Source organism: Trachypithecus francoisi, unplaced genomic scaffold, assembly GCF_009764315.1.
Source record: "Trachypithecus francoisi isolate TF-2019V2 unplaced genomic scaffold, Tfra_2.0 Lachesis_group9, whole genome shotgun sequence".
Lineage (NCBI taxonomy): Eukaryota > Metazoa > Chordata > Mammalia > Primates > Cercopithecidae > Trachypithecus > Trachypithecus francoisi.
The window spans coordinates 1020567-1033795 of record NW_022681474.1 but is presented as its reverse complement, the minus strand read 5'-3'; the positions used below and the strand labels follow the sequence as shown (position 1 = coordinate 1033795).

The 13229-nt window shown below is 50.5% G+C and overlaps 1 protein-coding gene across 1 annotated transcript in view; it reads left to right on the top strand.

The window, feature by feature from the left end:
* The first annotated feature begins 9548 nt into the window (after window positions 1-9548).
* INPP5A (inositol polyphosphate-5-phosphatase A) overlaps window positions 9549-13229 on the top strand; it is a 236686-nt gene continuing 233005 nt past the window's right edge. Inside the window, exon 1 of the mRNA XM_033209257.1 lies at window positions 9549-9942. Within this exon, the coding sequence (XP_033065148.1) occupies window positions 9868-9942 (75 nt within the window). The 5' untranslated portion in view covers window positions 9549-9867. The remainder of the gene's footprint in view (window positions 9943-13229) is intronic.

The window sequence follows — 13229 nt, the reverse complement described above, 5'->3', positions numbered from 1 at the left end:
TGTTCTCGAACTCCCGATCTCAGGTGATCTGCCTGCCTTGGCCTCCCAAAGCGCTGGGATTACAGGCGTGAGCCACCATGCCTGGCCCTCAAATGTTTAAGATCAACTTTTCAGAGGTATGGTCTTCGTATGATCAAATGCACCTGTTTCAGTGGACATTCCGTGAATTCTGACAAATGTATACACCCACGTCGCCACCACTGCAGTCAAGAAACAGGCTATTTTCTTCCCTGATCCGGCCTGCCAATGGCTGATCTGTTTGGCACCAGGGACTGGTTTTGTGGCAATTTTTCCCCAGGGGAAAGTGGGGTTGGTTTCAGGATGATCCAAATGCATTACATTTATCATGCCCTTTATTTCCATTATTACTGCATTGTAATATATAATGAAATAATTCTGCAACTCACCATCATATAGAATCAGTGGGAGCCCTAAGCTTGTTTTCCTGCAACTAGACTGTCTCATCTGGGGGGACGGGAGACAGTGACAGATCAGCAGGCATTAGATTCTCATAAGGAGCCGCAGCCTAGATCCCTCCCATGTGCAGTTAACATTAGTCTTTGAACTCCTACGAGAATCTAATGCTGCCACTGATAGGACAAGAGAAGGAGCTCAGACGGGAATGTTCGCTTGCTGAGTGGCTGTCTCTGTCAACCACAATTCTGTCTTCTCTCCAATCTTTTGATGAACATTGGAGAAAAAAAGAAGTGTAGCTCTTGGTGTGCCTTTTTATTTTATTAATGGTGTTTATCTTTTTTTTTTTGAGATGGAGTCTTGCTCCATCTCACCCAGGCTGGAGTGCAGTGGCATGGTCTTGACTCACTACAGCCTCTGCCTAATGGGTTCAAGAGATTCTCCTGCCTCAGCCTCCCAAGTAGCTGGGATTACAGGCATCTGCCACCATGCCCAGTTAATTTCGTATTTTTAGTAGAGATGGGGTTTCTCTATGTTGGCCAGGCTGGTGTCGAACTCCTGACCTCAGGGGATCTGCCTGCCTAGGCCTCTCAAAGTGCTGGGATTACAGGTGTGAGCCACTGTGCCTGGCCTTTTAATGGTGTTTTTCAAAGAGGACAGTTTTAAAATTTTGATGAAGTGCAGTTTATTCATTTTTTTCTTTTATGGTGTTTCCTGATGTCGTCTCTAACAAATCTTTGCCTGCCCAAAAGTCTCAAAAATATTCTCATATGTTTCTAGATTTTCAGCTTTAGTTTTTGTGTTTGGGACTATGATCCATTTTTAGTTAATTTTATTTTTGGGGGACAAAGTCCATGTTGCCCAAGCTGGTCTGGAACCATCACACCCAGCTAATTTTTGTGAATTTTGGGTATGTCAAGGTTCACTTTGTTCCACATGGGTATACAGTGACCCCGGCACCATTTGTTAAGACTGCTCTTTTCCCACCAAACTGAAACCTTTGTTGAGATCAGCTTGGTCTGCTTTTGGCTTGTCTATTCTGTTCCATTGATCTGCATGTGCGCCTACCATTATGCCAGCACAAACCATCTCAACTGCAGCTGTATAAGTTCTGAAATCAGATAGTTTATCTCACTTTTGTTCTTTTTAAAAACTCTTTTAGCTATTCTAGGACCTTTCCATTTCCATCTACATTTTAGAATTCACCTGTCATTTCTAAAGAAAAAGAAGGAGGAGGAGAAGGAGGAGGAGGCAGCTGAGATTATGTTAAACCTATAGATCAACTGAGGAAAACTCACATCTTAACATGACTGTCTTGCAATCTGTGAACATGGTTTATCTCCATTTACTTAGATACTTACGTTTTAACCTGCCATGTTCTGTAGATTTTGTAAAAGTCTCGTATATCTTATATTACACTTATTCCTAGATATTTAAAATTTTATGCTATTATAAATTTTATTTTCCAGCGTTCATTTATAATATATAACAATACATTTAAAAAATATTGATTTGTACTCCATGACCTTGTTAAATTCACTTATCTAGTAGTAGGTATGTTTTGCAGGTCTCTTAGGATAGTCTATGCAGATCATCCCGTTGCCTGAAAAAAAAAGGCAGTTTTATTTTTTCCTTTCCAATCTGTATGACTTTCATTTCTTTCTCTTATTTTATTCTACAGACTGGGACCTTAGTACAATGTCAAGTAGAATAGAAGGGGTGAGCGCAGACACCCTTGCCTTGTTTGCAACCTTGGGGGCAAGTGTTGAATCTTTCAGCACTAATTGTGTTATCTGTAATTTTTCAATAGATTCTGTTCATCAGATTTAAGAAATCCCCTTTATTTTTAGTTCATGAAGAGTGTTTCTCATAAGAGGATATTGAATTTTGTCAACTGCCTTTCTATATCTATTGGTCTGATCATATTTTTTTCTTAATCTATTAATAGGGTGTAGTAAATTGATTTTCAGATCTCAATCCCATCTTATCTTCCTTGGATAAAACCTACTTGGGCATAATGCAGTATCCTTTTTGCATATTGACAAGATTTACCAATATTTTCCTGAGGAATTTGGCGGTGGTGTTCATGAAGAATACTGGTGTTTACATTTCTTGTATTGTCTTTGTCTAATTTTGGGATTACAGAAATCTAACTTCACTGACTGAATGGGAAATAGTCCACTCCTCCCCACAATGTTCTGGAAGGGTTTGTCTAGAATTGTTATTCTTTATTCCTCAAATGTCTGACAGAATTCATCATTGGAGCCATCTGGGCCTAGGATTTTCCCTGTGAGAAGATTTTAAATCATAGATTCAAAATTTTTAATAGATAGAGTGCTATTCAGAGCAGCTTTTCTTCTTGAATGAGTTTTTGTGTCTTACAAGTTTGTGTCTTACAAGAAATTGGTCCATCTCATCTAAATTGTCAGCATGTCGACACATAGTTTTTTATTCTCTTACTACCTTTTAAAGTGTGTAGGGTCTGTAGTAATGTCTCCTTTCTCATTCCTTACACATATTAGTAACTTAGGTCTCTGTTTCTGCCTTTCTGCATCACCCTCATCATTCTAGATATTGGTTTGGTTCATTGAATTTTTTTTTTTTTTGAGACAGGGTCTCACTTTGTGGCTCAGGCTGAAGAGCAGTGGCACAATCATGGCTCACTGCAGCCTCTATCTCCCAGACTGCGGCACAATCATGGCTCACTGCAGCCTCTACCTCCCAGACTCGGGCGATCGCCCCACCTCAGCCTCCTGAGTAGCTGGGTTACTCAAGCGCATGCTACCATGCTTAATTTTTCTATTTTTGGTAGAGACAGAGTTTTGTCATGTTGCTCGGGCTGGTCTCAAACTCCTGGCTTAAGTGATCTGCCTGCCTTGACCTCCCAAAGTGCTGGGATTCCAGGCATGAGCCGCTGCGCCTGACCTGGTTTATTAATTTTATTATTTTAAACAACCAGGTTTTAGGTTTAATTTATTTCCTGTCTTGTTTGCTTCCTATTTCATTGATTACACTCTTATCTTCCTTATTTCCTCTTTTATAGTGAGTTTGGGTTTAATTTGCTTTTTCTAGCTTATTAATTTGGAACTGTAGGACATTGATTTTTACATTTTTTCTTCTTCTCTGAAATAGGCATTTAAAGCTATATATTTTCCTCTAAGCACTGCTTTATCTATATCTTACACATTCTGTGTTTTTGTGATCTTTATTTGTACTCTTTATAACATTTTAATTATTGGAAACTATACGGAGAAAAGAATCCTAAGAACTGAAAATGCTTAAGTACAAAGATGTTCATCCTGCCATTTTTCTAATCACGCAGCATTGAAAACAACCTTAACTTACAACAGTATGGTGTCATCAGTTAGGTAAATCACCGTGTCTATCAGGTGACTATTACATTGGCATTAAAAAAAATTTAGAGTTTTCAGTTGAATCAGAAAGGATTTATGTTCTAATGTTGGCTTTTTTTTAAAGGCATCAGAACTGTGTATGTGGAATAATCAGAGTGCTCACTATAGAGCTAAGCATAAACAAAACTTGACAGAAATATTATCAAAACAGTGACAGTTCTTGGCTTATTTGGAGTGAAATTGGGAGTGAGCATTCTTTCTTGAATACTCTGTATCCTGCTTTGTAGTTTTAAAATGTTGAGCAGATGCCTCTATATGGAAAAGTTTAAAGGCTCATCATGCGACGACCAGCATGTGACTTTTACAAAGAAACGTGCAGGAGGCTGGCATGATGTCACGTGATCTGAATGACCCTGCACCTGCTTCGAGCCTACTCCTGCTGCTAGAATCTCAGCTTCTTGAGGACAGTGTCTTTTTCCATCCTGTTTTTCACCATCTCATCCCTGGTGTCTAGAATAGTGCATAGCACAGGGAATGCATTAAATAAATTGAATGAATGCATGCGTGCACGGAGGTTAAGCCGCATGGTGCTGCCTGGGCCAGCTGGCTTGGAGTCCTAGTTGGGCTCTGTTCTTGGCTAGGTATCCTAGAGGCTGTGTGAGGTTGGTAAGCTTCTTAATTCTACAGCCTTGGTTTCCTTATATGTAAAACAGACATACACACCTTGTAACACCGTTGTGAGGATTAGAAATAGGAAATGTAAACCCCTCATACACGATTCCTTCCTGAAAAATGATAACTGTTACTAAGCTGATTAATGAGGAAAGTATCCCCATAATTCATCAGCTGCCATTCTAGATGAATTCCGGGTGACGTCAGAGCTTACTAATGGCTACATACCTCTGCCTAAAGTGACCAGGTCTAGCCCCTCCCAAAGAGGATAGCACCCTGGATTCCTTTCACTGTGCATCTAGCCATGCTTTGTCTGCAGACAATTATCTTGAGTCACTTAACCTCAGTGTTTTTATACGCAATGGAGTAAGGTTGACCCACCTGGCAGGAGTACTGAAGATGGATGATTATTAGATGATTGAAACGCACTTCACGGCTATGCAGTGCTAGACACAGACATGCCACGGGGCACCTTCTGAATGTGCTGTGGACATGCATGAGGGATGCGGGCTGGAAGCCTCTGATAACTATGAGTCCATAAGCAAACTGGTTACTGTCTTAAACTAAGTTACAATGCAATACTTAGTGCTGTCCTTTTTAAAAAGCTCACAACATATAGTTGTTTAATAGACTTGGGCCGAATTTCCCTCCTGGGAGACCAAGAGAATTGGGCCAAGTGGTTGACCAGGTTGAAGAGGGTTGGCAGCTGCTGAGGAATTCATCCATGGTAGGAGGAGGAAAATCGGGCAGGCTCTGCTCCCCACCTCCGTCTCTGCCCCTTGCAGACTAGGTGGGCCCAGGATCTCCTTCAGCCAGGTAAGCAGGGCTTTAGGAAACTCATTACTATTACTATTTTGGCAAAGGAGCAAAGACACGGGGCAATATTTCAAGGGTGAGGAAGGGCACACAAGGGAGAGGCATCCTCCATCTGACCTGGTTTCATGAATGTGGCTTTTAACACAGGTGATACAAGTGGCCAAAGTCTTTCTGAACATAGGAGAGCCGGGCCCCAGGCACAGTGACAGGTCTGCCATACCCATGCAGCAGTCGGCATGCTGATATGATCTAAGGTGAGGGCCCAGCGAGGTCAGCTGGGAGAAAGTGAACACAGGAAGGGCACAACCAGGACCCCAGGGCCCCAGAACTTGGGTGAACACGAAGGGAGCCAGCAGAGGAGACTGTGGGTGGTCAGCGCAGGTGGGAGGGAAGAGCAGGAATAAAACAAATGCCAGGGCCAAGCTCACTTCCAGGAGGGAGCCAGTGGTCAACCATATCGGAAGGTCAGCTGCAATCAGGCCTTGGGGGGCTGGCCCTTGAATTAGGATGCGCCATGGGGTGTGGGCATGAGAAGCACAATTTGAGGGCCTGGAAAAGAGTAGTCCATTGGCATGCGGGGCAGAGATGGGCAGACTTTTAGGACAAGATTTGCAGCAAGGAGAGCAGAGAGAGGGGAGGAAAATGGAGGGGCACAGGCTGGAGGCTTCCAGAGATCTGAGAGACCGCAGCATGCTTGTGAACTGCCAGTGTGACCCAGGAGGGGGTGGCCTTGGGCGGGGACAGGCACCTCATTCCATGCAGCAGCATGGAGACATGCAGGACAGACACCAGATGCTGGACGTGTCGACTTAGTGGCGCGAACACTGTCAGAATCCAAATGGAGTCACTGGTATTAAAAACCCTGACATATACATATAGACTGTGGAGGGGCATGAAGGGAGGGTTCTCATGCAGACATGCTTGATAGCAAGAATGATCACAAAAGACTGCAAAAATCACAGCCGCACACAAAGATCATCACAACTTACACACACAAACACTTCTGGGAGGACATCTGCCCAGCAGCTGCCTGTCCAGCCTCAGACTGGCACCATCCTTCCTGGCGATCCTTGTAGCCAAGGATCATTGATTCAAAACAATGATGCAATCCTCCTGCTTCCTTTGAAAATCTTTGTCTTCCTTTACGTTCCTTGACCCACACCCAATTTACGATGGCACACATATGCTATTGCAATGAATGTTCCCGAGTAAATCTCATTTTCTTTTAGAGAGCCTCTCTCTGTTATTTAGGTTGACAGTGGGAAAATCCCAGACTGCAAATCCTTCCTCAATAAAGGGCAAACATGTCCTCCAGGGAGGGTGGTTGGTGGTTAGAGAAGGGGAAGGCTGTAGTGGCCTCTTGGAGTGGTGGAGTGCACATGCGCAGAGCCAGGAGGCCCAGTGCTCAGTGTGGGTGTGCTTGAGACCTGGGAGACGCCAGGGGCGTGGGAATAAGGTGTTCTCTAGTTCCCCCCCCAATTTAGTTTTCTCTAATTTAGGTGCAGGTTCACTGTAAGCAAGTGAATCAGTCCTGGTGGCCAGCTGGGTGAGTGCAGGGGGCAGGGAGAGAGGAGGGAGTAGGTGCACAAAGTGACTCTACCCTCAGAGAGAAGCAGAGTAAGGCAGGAAAAAGAGGTCTGCACATGCGTGTTCGTGTGTGCATGTGTGCACGTTCGTGCGTGCGCGAGTGCGATGTGTGTGTGCGTGCAAGTGCGTGCATGTCCATGTGTTTCTGTGTGGGTGGGCACATGTGTGGCTGCTGGGGGGTGGCTAATGAAGGCATGGGAGCAGCATGGGCTGCAGGTTTCCATGAGGCTCCACAGAAGTGAAACCGAAGGAGAGGAGGTGGTGGGGAGGGCAAGGCGCCTGGATTCAGGCTTGGTGCGGTCATTGCTGCTGAGAACATCCAGGCTATGACCAGGGCAGTGGATGTAGAAGTGGAAGGTCCAGGCCACACCCCCTTGGGTTCTGGAGGCTCTGGTAATGAGCACGGGATACAGGAGGCAGGAGAATTGTGAGGGGCTGAACCTGTGGTAGGTGAGGGGTGCATGGGAAAGAGGAGGTGGCTGCCTGGAAGAAGGACAGAGGCCAACGTCCAGGCATGGCAGGAGCTGGCTGGTGAGGAGGAGGGAGCAGGGAGGGCACACGGGATGGGGGAATGCCGCCTCAGCGGGGTGTGAGGGCACAGCCTGTGGGGAGAGGTGAGGAGGCAATGCCCCTTCTCAGAAAGCATGGTCCAGGGATCAGTGACACCCCCACATTTGGTTTCTACTAAGGGTACCCTTGGCATGTGCTGATTTTGTTAAAAAGAAAAATAAGAGACTATGTCAGTCAGCTTGGGCGGCTGTAGCGAAATATCACAGGCTGGGAGGCTGAAACAAGACTTTTACTCTTACAGTTCTGCAGGCTGGAAGTCCAAGATCAAGTTCCAGCAGCGTTGGGTTTCTGGTGCGGAGTTTGTGGCTGGTTGGGGTGAAACTTCCCACTGTTCACTCACACTGCTGCTTCGTTTGCACATGTAAGAGTGGGGAGGGCACTGAGCTATTTCTATTAAACACCAGCCCTGTTGCACGACTTCACATTAGTTACCCCCGCTAGCCCACCTCCAAATACAGTCACACTGGGGGTTAGGGCTTCAACCCATCCATTTGGGGGAGGTGTGTGTGTGGCAGAATTCAGCCTGTAGCAGGCAACGCCTGAATAAAGCAGACATTGGTTTATACATCAAATGGATTTTGCTGGAGTCAGGCTCAGTGTCGCTGTAAGGAGGAACCCTGGAGGTATTAACACAAGCCGGTGATGCCGCCTCTGCGCAGGCCTGAGGCCCGAGCCTGCAGCACCTTCCCTCCTACCCTGCCCTGGCAGCGGGTGGCATCCTAGAACAGAACAAGCCCCTTTTGATGTCACTGGGCATTGCCTTGGCGGTTTACTCAGAAGCTAGAGGCTGGCCTTGCTAGAGCCCATTGCCAGGCCCTGGCCACCCCTAAATCTGTGTCCACAAAACCCTCTGGAGTGCCTGCTCCGCATGGTGGCCACTGGCCACACAGGGCTGCAGATCAGTGGAAGCGGCCTTGTGAGCTGCTGCCAAGAGGCAGGTGCCCGTGCAAAGCCTTCCTGGGAAGGAATCTCACTGAGGTTGTTAAATACTGGTTACATGTTGAATGATGTATTTATCTATTGCGTTTAGTAAAACGTGTTGTTAATTTTGGCCATTACTTGTTACCTTTTAAAAATGTAGCTACTAGAAGCTTAAGATGAAAAAATGTGGTTCTCCTCCTCCGTCTACAAGCTTGTCCTATTCAGAGCGGCGGTGTCCCCGCGGCCTCAGACACAGGGTCCAGCCCGTGCCCTGGCACCTCCGCGGCCAGGAGCAGCATCGCTGCCCCGGGCCCCGCGCGGAGCCGGCTGTTCCTCCGTGCTCTGCGCTCCTGGGCCCTCACCAGCCTCTGTCCCCGCCGAGCCCCCTTCGTCCCTGCGAGGGTTCCCTGCACGCCCCGCGCTGAGACCCAGCCTGGCCCGGACCGGAGCCCTCCGGGACGTCAGGGTGCGCCACGCGGACTCCCGGCCTGACGCCGCCTCCCCTCTGTCTTCTCTGGGCCGCAGCCGCTCCTCGTGAGTGAAGTCGCGGCTCGGGAGGCGGGTGGGCGCGCCGGGAAGCTGCACAATCCATGCTCCGTCTGCGCGGAGAGCCGGGCGCGCATGGCCCGGCCCCTGCAGGTGCGAGTGCCGCCGCCCCGGTGGGCTTCCCTCCCCGGCACGCCCGGTACGCGGCTGGACCACTGCGGCCGCGCACTCGTGGGGGCGGGACGGTTCCCTGGGAACCGCAAGAGAGCGCACCTGCCGCCGGCGCCGGGAACACACGGTCCCTTTAAGAGGTGAGGCCGGAGCAGGACCGTGACGTCATAGAAGTGCGAAGGGCGGAGTCTGTGCGCAGCCGCGGCGCGGGGGGCGGAGCGGGGGCGCGGCGTTCTTGCGGGCCTGACTGACAGGAGCGCAGTCGAGGAGAGGCCAGTACCAGGCCGCCGGACGCAGGAGCGCCCCGCGTAGGCCCCGCCCCGAGGCAGGCCCCGCCTCCACGAGGGCCCCAAGTTCCGCACAGGCCACGCCCGTCCCACAGGCCCCGCCCCACTCTGTTCAGGCCTAAGCCCAGCTCAGGCCCCGCCCCTGAGGCTCCGCCCCTCGCAAAGGCCCCGCCCCGGGCCTAGCTCCACCCCGCGCGGGCCCCGCCCCAGGTTCGGCTCCACCCAGAGTCAGGCTCCGCCCCGCGCAGGCCCCGCCCCGGGCTCGGCTCCGAGGGGCGGGACTTGCCCTCAGCCTGAGTCTGCGGCGGCTGCGGGAACTTTCCCAGCGGATCTAATGGCTGCGCGCGGGCCACTGTGAGGCGCGGCGGCGAGCGACGGGCGCGGGGCCGCGGAGCAGCGAGCGAGCGAGCGAGCGCGAGGCCGGAGCCCCGGCCAGGCCCGGCCGACCCGCCGAGCCCGCGATGCGCCCCGGGGCCGTCCCCCGGCGCAGCTGACGCCCCGCGGCCCCGCGAAGACCCCGGCCGGCCGGTCCCGGAGGAAGCGGCCGCCGCCGCCGCCGCCCAGTCCTGCGCCCGCGCCGCCCGGGCACCATGGCGGGGAAGGCGGCCGCTCCGGGCACCGCGGTGCTGCTGGTCACGGCCAACGTGGGCTCGCTCTTCGACGACGTAAGTGCCCCGCGCCGGCGGCAGGCCCCGACCCCGAGCCCGGGACCCCCGACCCTGACCCCGGGGTCCCAGACTCCAAGCCCTGGACCCTGGACCTTGAACCTCCAGACCCCGAGGCCTCAGACTCTGATCCTTGTACCCAGAACCCCAGACTCTTGTCCTGATTCCCAAGGCTGGGAGCCCAGTCCCCTTGATCCCCAAGCCCGAGACCTGAAGACCTGGTCCCTGAACCCCGAACCCCATCCTCCAGCAGCTGACCCTTGACCCTGAGACCCTGCCTCTGAACTCCTGTTTCCAAATCCTGACCTCGAAACTCCAATATTAAAACCCCATCAGAATCCCTGTTAACAGTCCTTGGAACCCAAACCCCAGAAACCGGGTCTGTGCGCACCAAACCCTGCCCCAGCCCTGATTTCCGAATCCTCAGAACCCTGGCCCTGGAATGCCCATCCCCAACCCTGGCGCTGAACCCCAGATCCATGGTCACTGGAATCACAAATCCTGACTGCAGAACCCTGGTTACAGAACCTGCTCTCAAACCTCTGTCTCTGGTCCCTGAGCCCTGGACCCCAGCCCTGAAACATGACCACAAGCACTAACCCAGGAACTTCTGACGCTGGGCTGTGGCCCCAGACTCCTGTCCCTGTTCCCCAAACCCTGAATTCTAGCCCTAGAATCCCAGCCTTCATACTGTGGTCCTTGCCCCTAAAGCCAATCTAGCCTGACTCTGAACCCCGAATTTCAAGCTCAGGCTCCAGCTTATAGCCCTGAACCCCGTCCTCGACCCCTGAACCTGGAACCCTGGTTCCAGAGTCAGGCCCCAAACCCAATTCTGAACCCTGCCCCTAACTCTGGTTCCTAGATCCCATCCTTGGCCCCTTTCTCCAAAAAGCTCCTGCCCCTCAATCCTGAATCCTGATCTTAAAGCCTGGGCCTTCAGCCTGCTTCCCAAACTCTAACCCTTGACTCCCACCCCAGTCCCTGTCCTCTGAGCCTAGGCCCTCCTCTCTGGCTGTCAGCCCCAGCTCCTGTATGCCTGGATGCCGGCCTCACTGTCCGTCTGTCTCGGCAAGGCCAGAGGTTAGGGTGCCCTCATTTAACCCTGCCACTTAGTGTCTCATTAGTTCTTAAATAAGGAAAGTCTGTTGAAAGCCCTGTAGGACTTTATATTTCTTATTTATTGAAGAAAAAGATGCTGAGAAGCTCTTCAGGGGCAGAAAGGGGATGCTGATTGCCTATGGCCTTTACCTTCTAGGGCTCCTCCCACCCAAGCCTCAGTCCCACCCAGGATCCTGGGGCGCCCCCGTCTCTGGAGAGACCAGGGAGCTGAGGCTCAGGGCGCACTGGGAGCTCCCCGGAGGCAGGCCAGGCTGACCTAGTTTGGCGTTTCAGCCACGGTGCCACCCTGCTGTTGGTACTCGTGCTGCCAACCCAAATAAAGCAGAGTGTGGCTCCAAGTGGCCCAGATGGAGGCCGTGGAGCCACGGACGCTCCCTCCCTCCCTCCCTAGGTGAACAGTGGGGCGCCGCACCAGCTTTATGACGGATGTATGCCACTGATGCACGCGTGGTTTCCATTTCAGGAGGAGGTCTTGTGTCTTTGCTGGCAGCAAGCATGGGTGAAGTGTTTGATGAAGCTCAGTTCATGCACAGGCTAGGTTTGGTTTTTATTAACAAAAGGCGCTGTTTTTCTGTTTTTCTTATTTTAACTTCCAGGTGCCCATGTATTATACTGACCTGCTGGGGACGAACTGCTTTCCCTCACACTTTGTTATGGACAACTTCATCTAGGTTTATGTTTGATCATTTTCTGCAAAAGTGCCTGGCATGGGTGTGTGTCTGTATATTTGGCGTTCTATTCTAGGCTTTCCAGTAACATGTCACTGTAGCATGGTTTGTTCAGATGATTCAGATCCGTTAGCTGCGGCTTCAAAGCCTCAGAAATGTCAGGAGCATTAAGCATGGTGGGGCATTTTAGTCTCAATGGGAAAAGAGTTTTTCTGTGCAGACATTCTTTCCAGTAATCTTTGATTCTGAGTTCTAGCATTTTTGTTGTGTTTCGATTGTATACACATATTTATCTCTGTTGATATCAAATTGGGTAACTTAATTCACTTTTGTTTAGCAACATAGTTTCTCTGAGTTTTCATTTTTCTTAAAGGCTATGTGGAATTTTGCATTATGTTTATGTTTAGAAGGAACATTTGTTTTGGTCAACAGCACATAGGTTAATTCTGAAAGGTGCGTTGTGATTTCAGGGCTGAGTGGAAACGTATCTGTCTGTGTCCGAAGATTTCTTAATGTGTGCAGGTCAGTCCCCGGGGGCCAGACCCAGCCTCCTTCAGTGGAAACCAGCCAGGCACTCACATTCCCAGGCCCCCTTCCTTGGTTGAGCTTTGTGGTACTTGTGGGCCAGAAACTTGGCCAGTGGAAGGGAATTCATGAGTGAAGGAGGTTTTGGTTGCTTGGTTTGTCCTGGGTTTCGGGGGATCTGCTTTGTGATTCTGTTTGCCTTTGTGCAGACCGTCCCGTGCTGACGAACACACCCTTCAGGCAGTACTCAGGCTGTGAAGGAATCTTTCTTGCCCAGCCTCATCGTGTTGGAAGCCAAGCTCGTCTGTGACTAGTGCTGGAGCTGGTCACGGTTCCGAGGAGGAAGGTGTTTGATTCTGAAGCAGATGTCCCAGCCTGTGACGGACTCTGTTTTCCTTTTGTGCTTAAGTGACAGGTGGTTTGCTTTTGCTTTTGCAGTTTTGAAAGTCTCCCCTTATAAGGCCCCTCCTCCTCCCCCTCTTTTTTTTTTTTTTTTTTTTAAGACGGGGTCTCATTCTGTCACCCAGGCTAGAGTGCTGTAGTGGTGCAGTCATAACTCACTGTAGCCTCAACCTCCCTGACTCAGGTGAACCTCAGCATCCTGAGTAGCTGGGACCACAGGCGTGCACCACCATGCCTAATTTTTGTAGAGACCAGGTTTTGCCATGTTGTCCAGGCTGGTCTCCAACTCCGGGGCCCAAGCAATCTGCCTGCCTTGGCTTCCCAAAGTGCTGGGATTACAGGTGTGAGCCACTGTCCCTGGTACAGAGATAACCCCTCTTAAAACGCTGTGTGCCTAAACTTCAGCTGTGGTGTGTAGCATCCTGGGATCCACACAGAGTCTTGCTCGGCAGCCCGTTTGCTCGTGGTTACTCCATCTTTGTGGCCCCAGAGTGGCTGTTCTGTGGGCTGCGGGGCTGTCCTCACTGGGGTTGCTTCTGACCCTGAGCAGACAGTGTTGCGGTAAATGCCTTA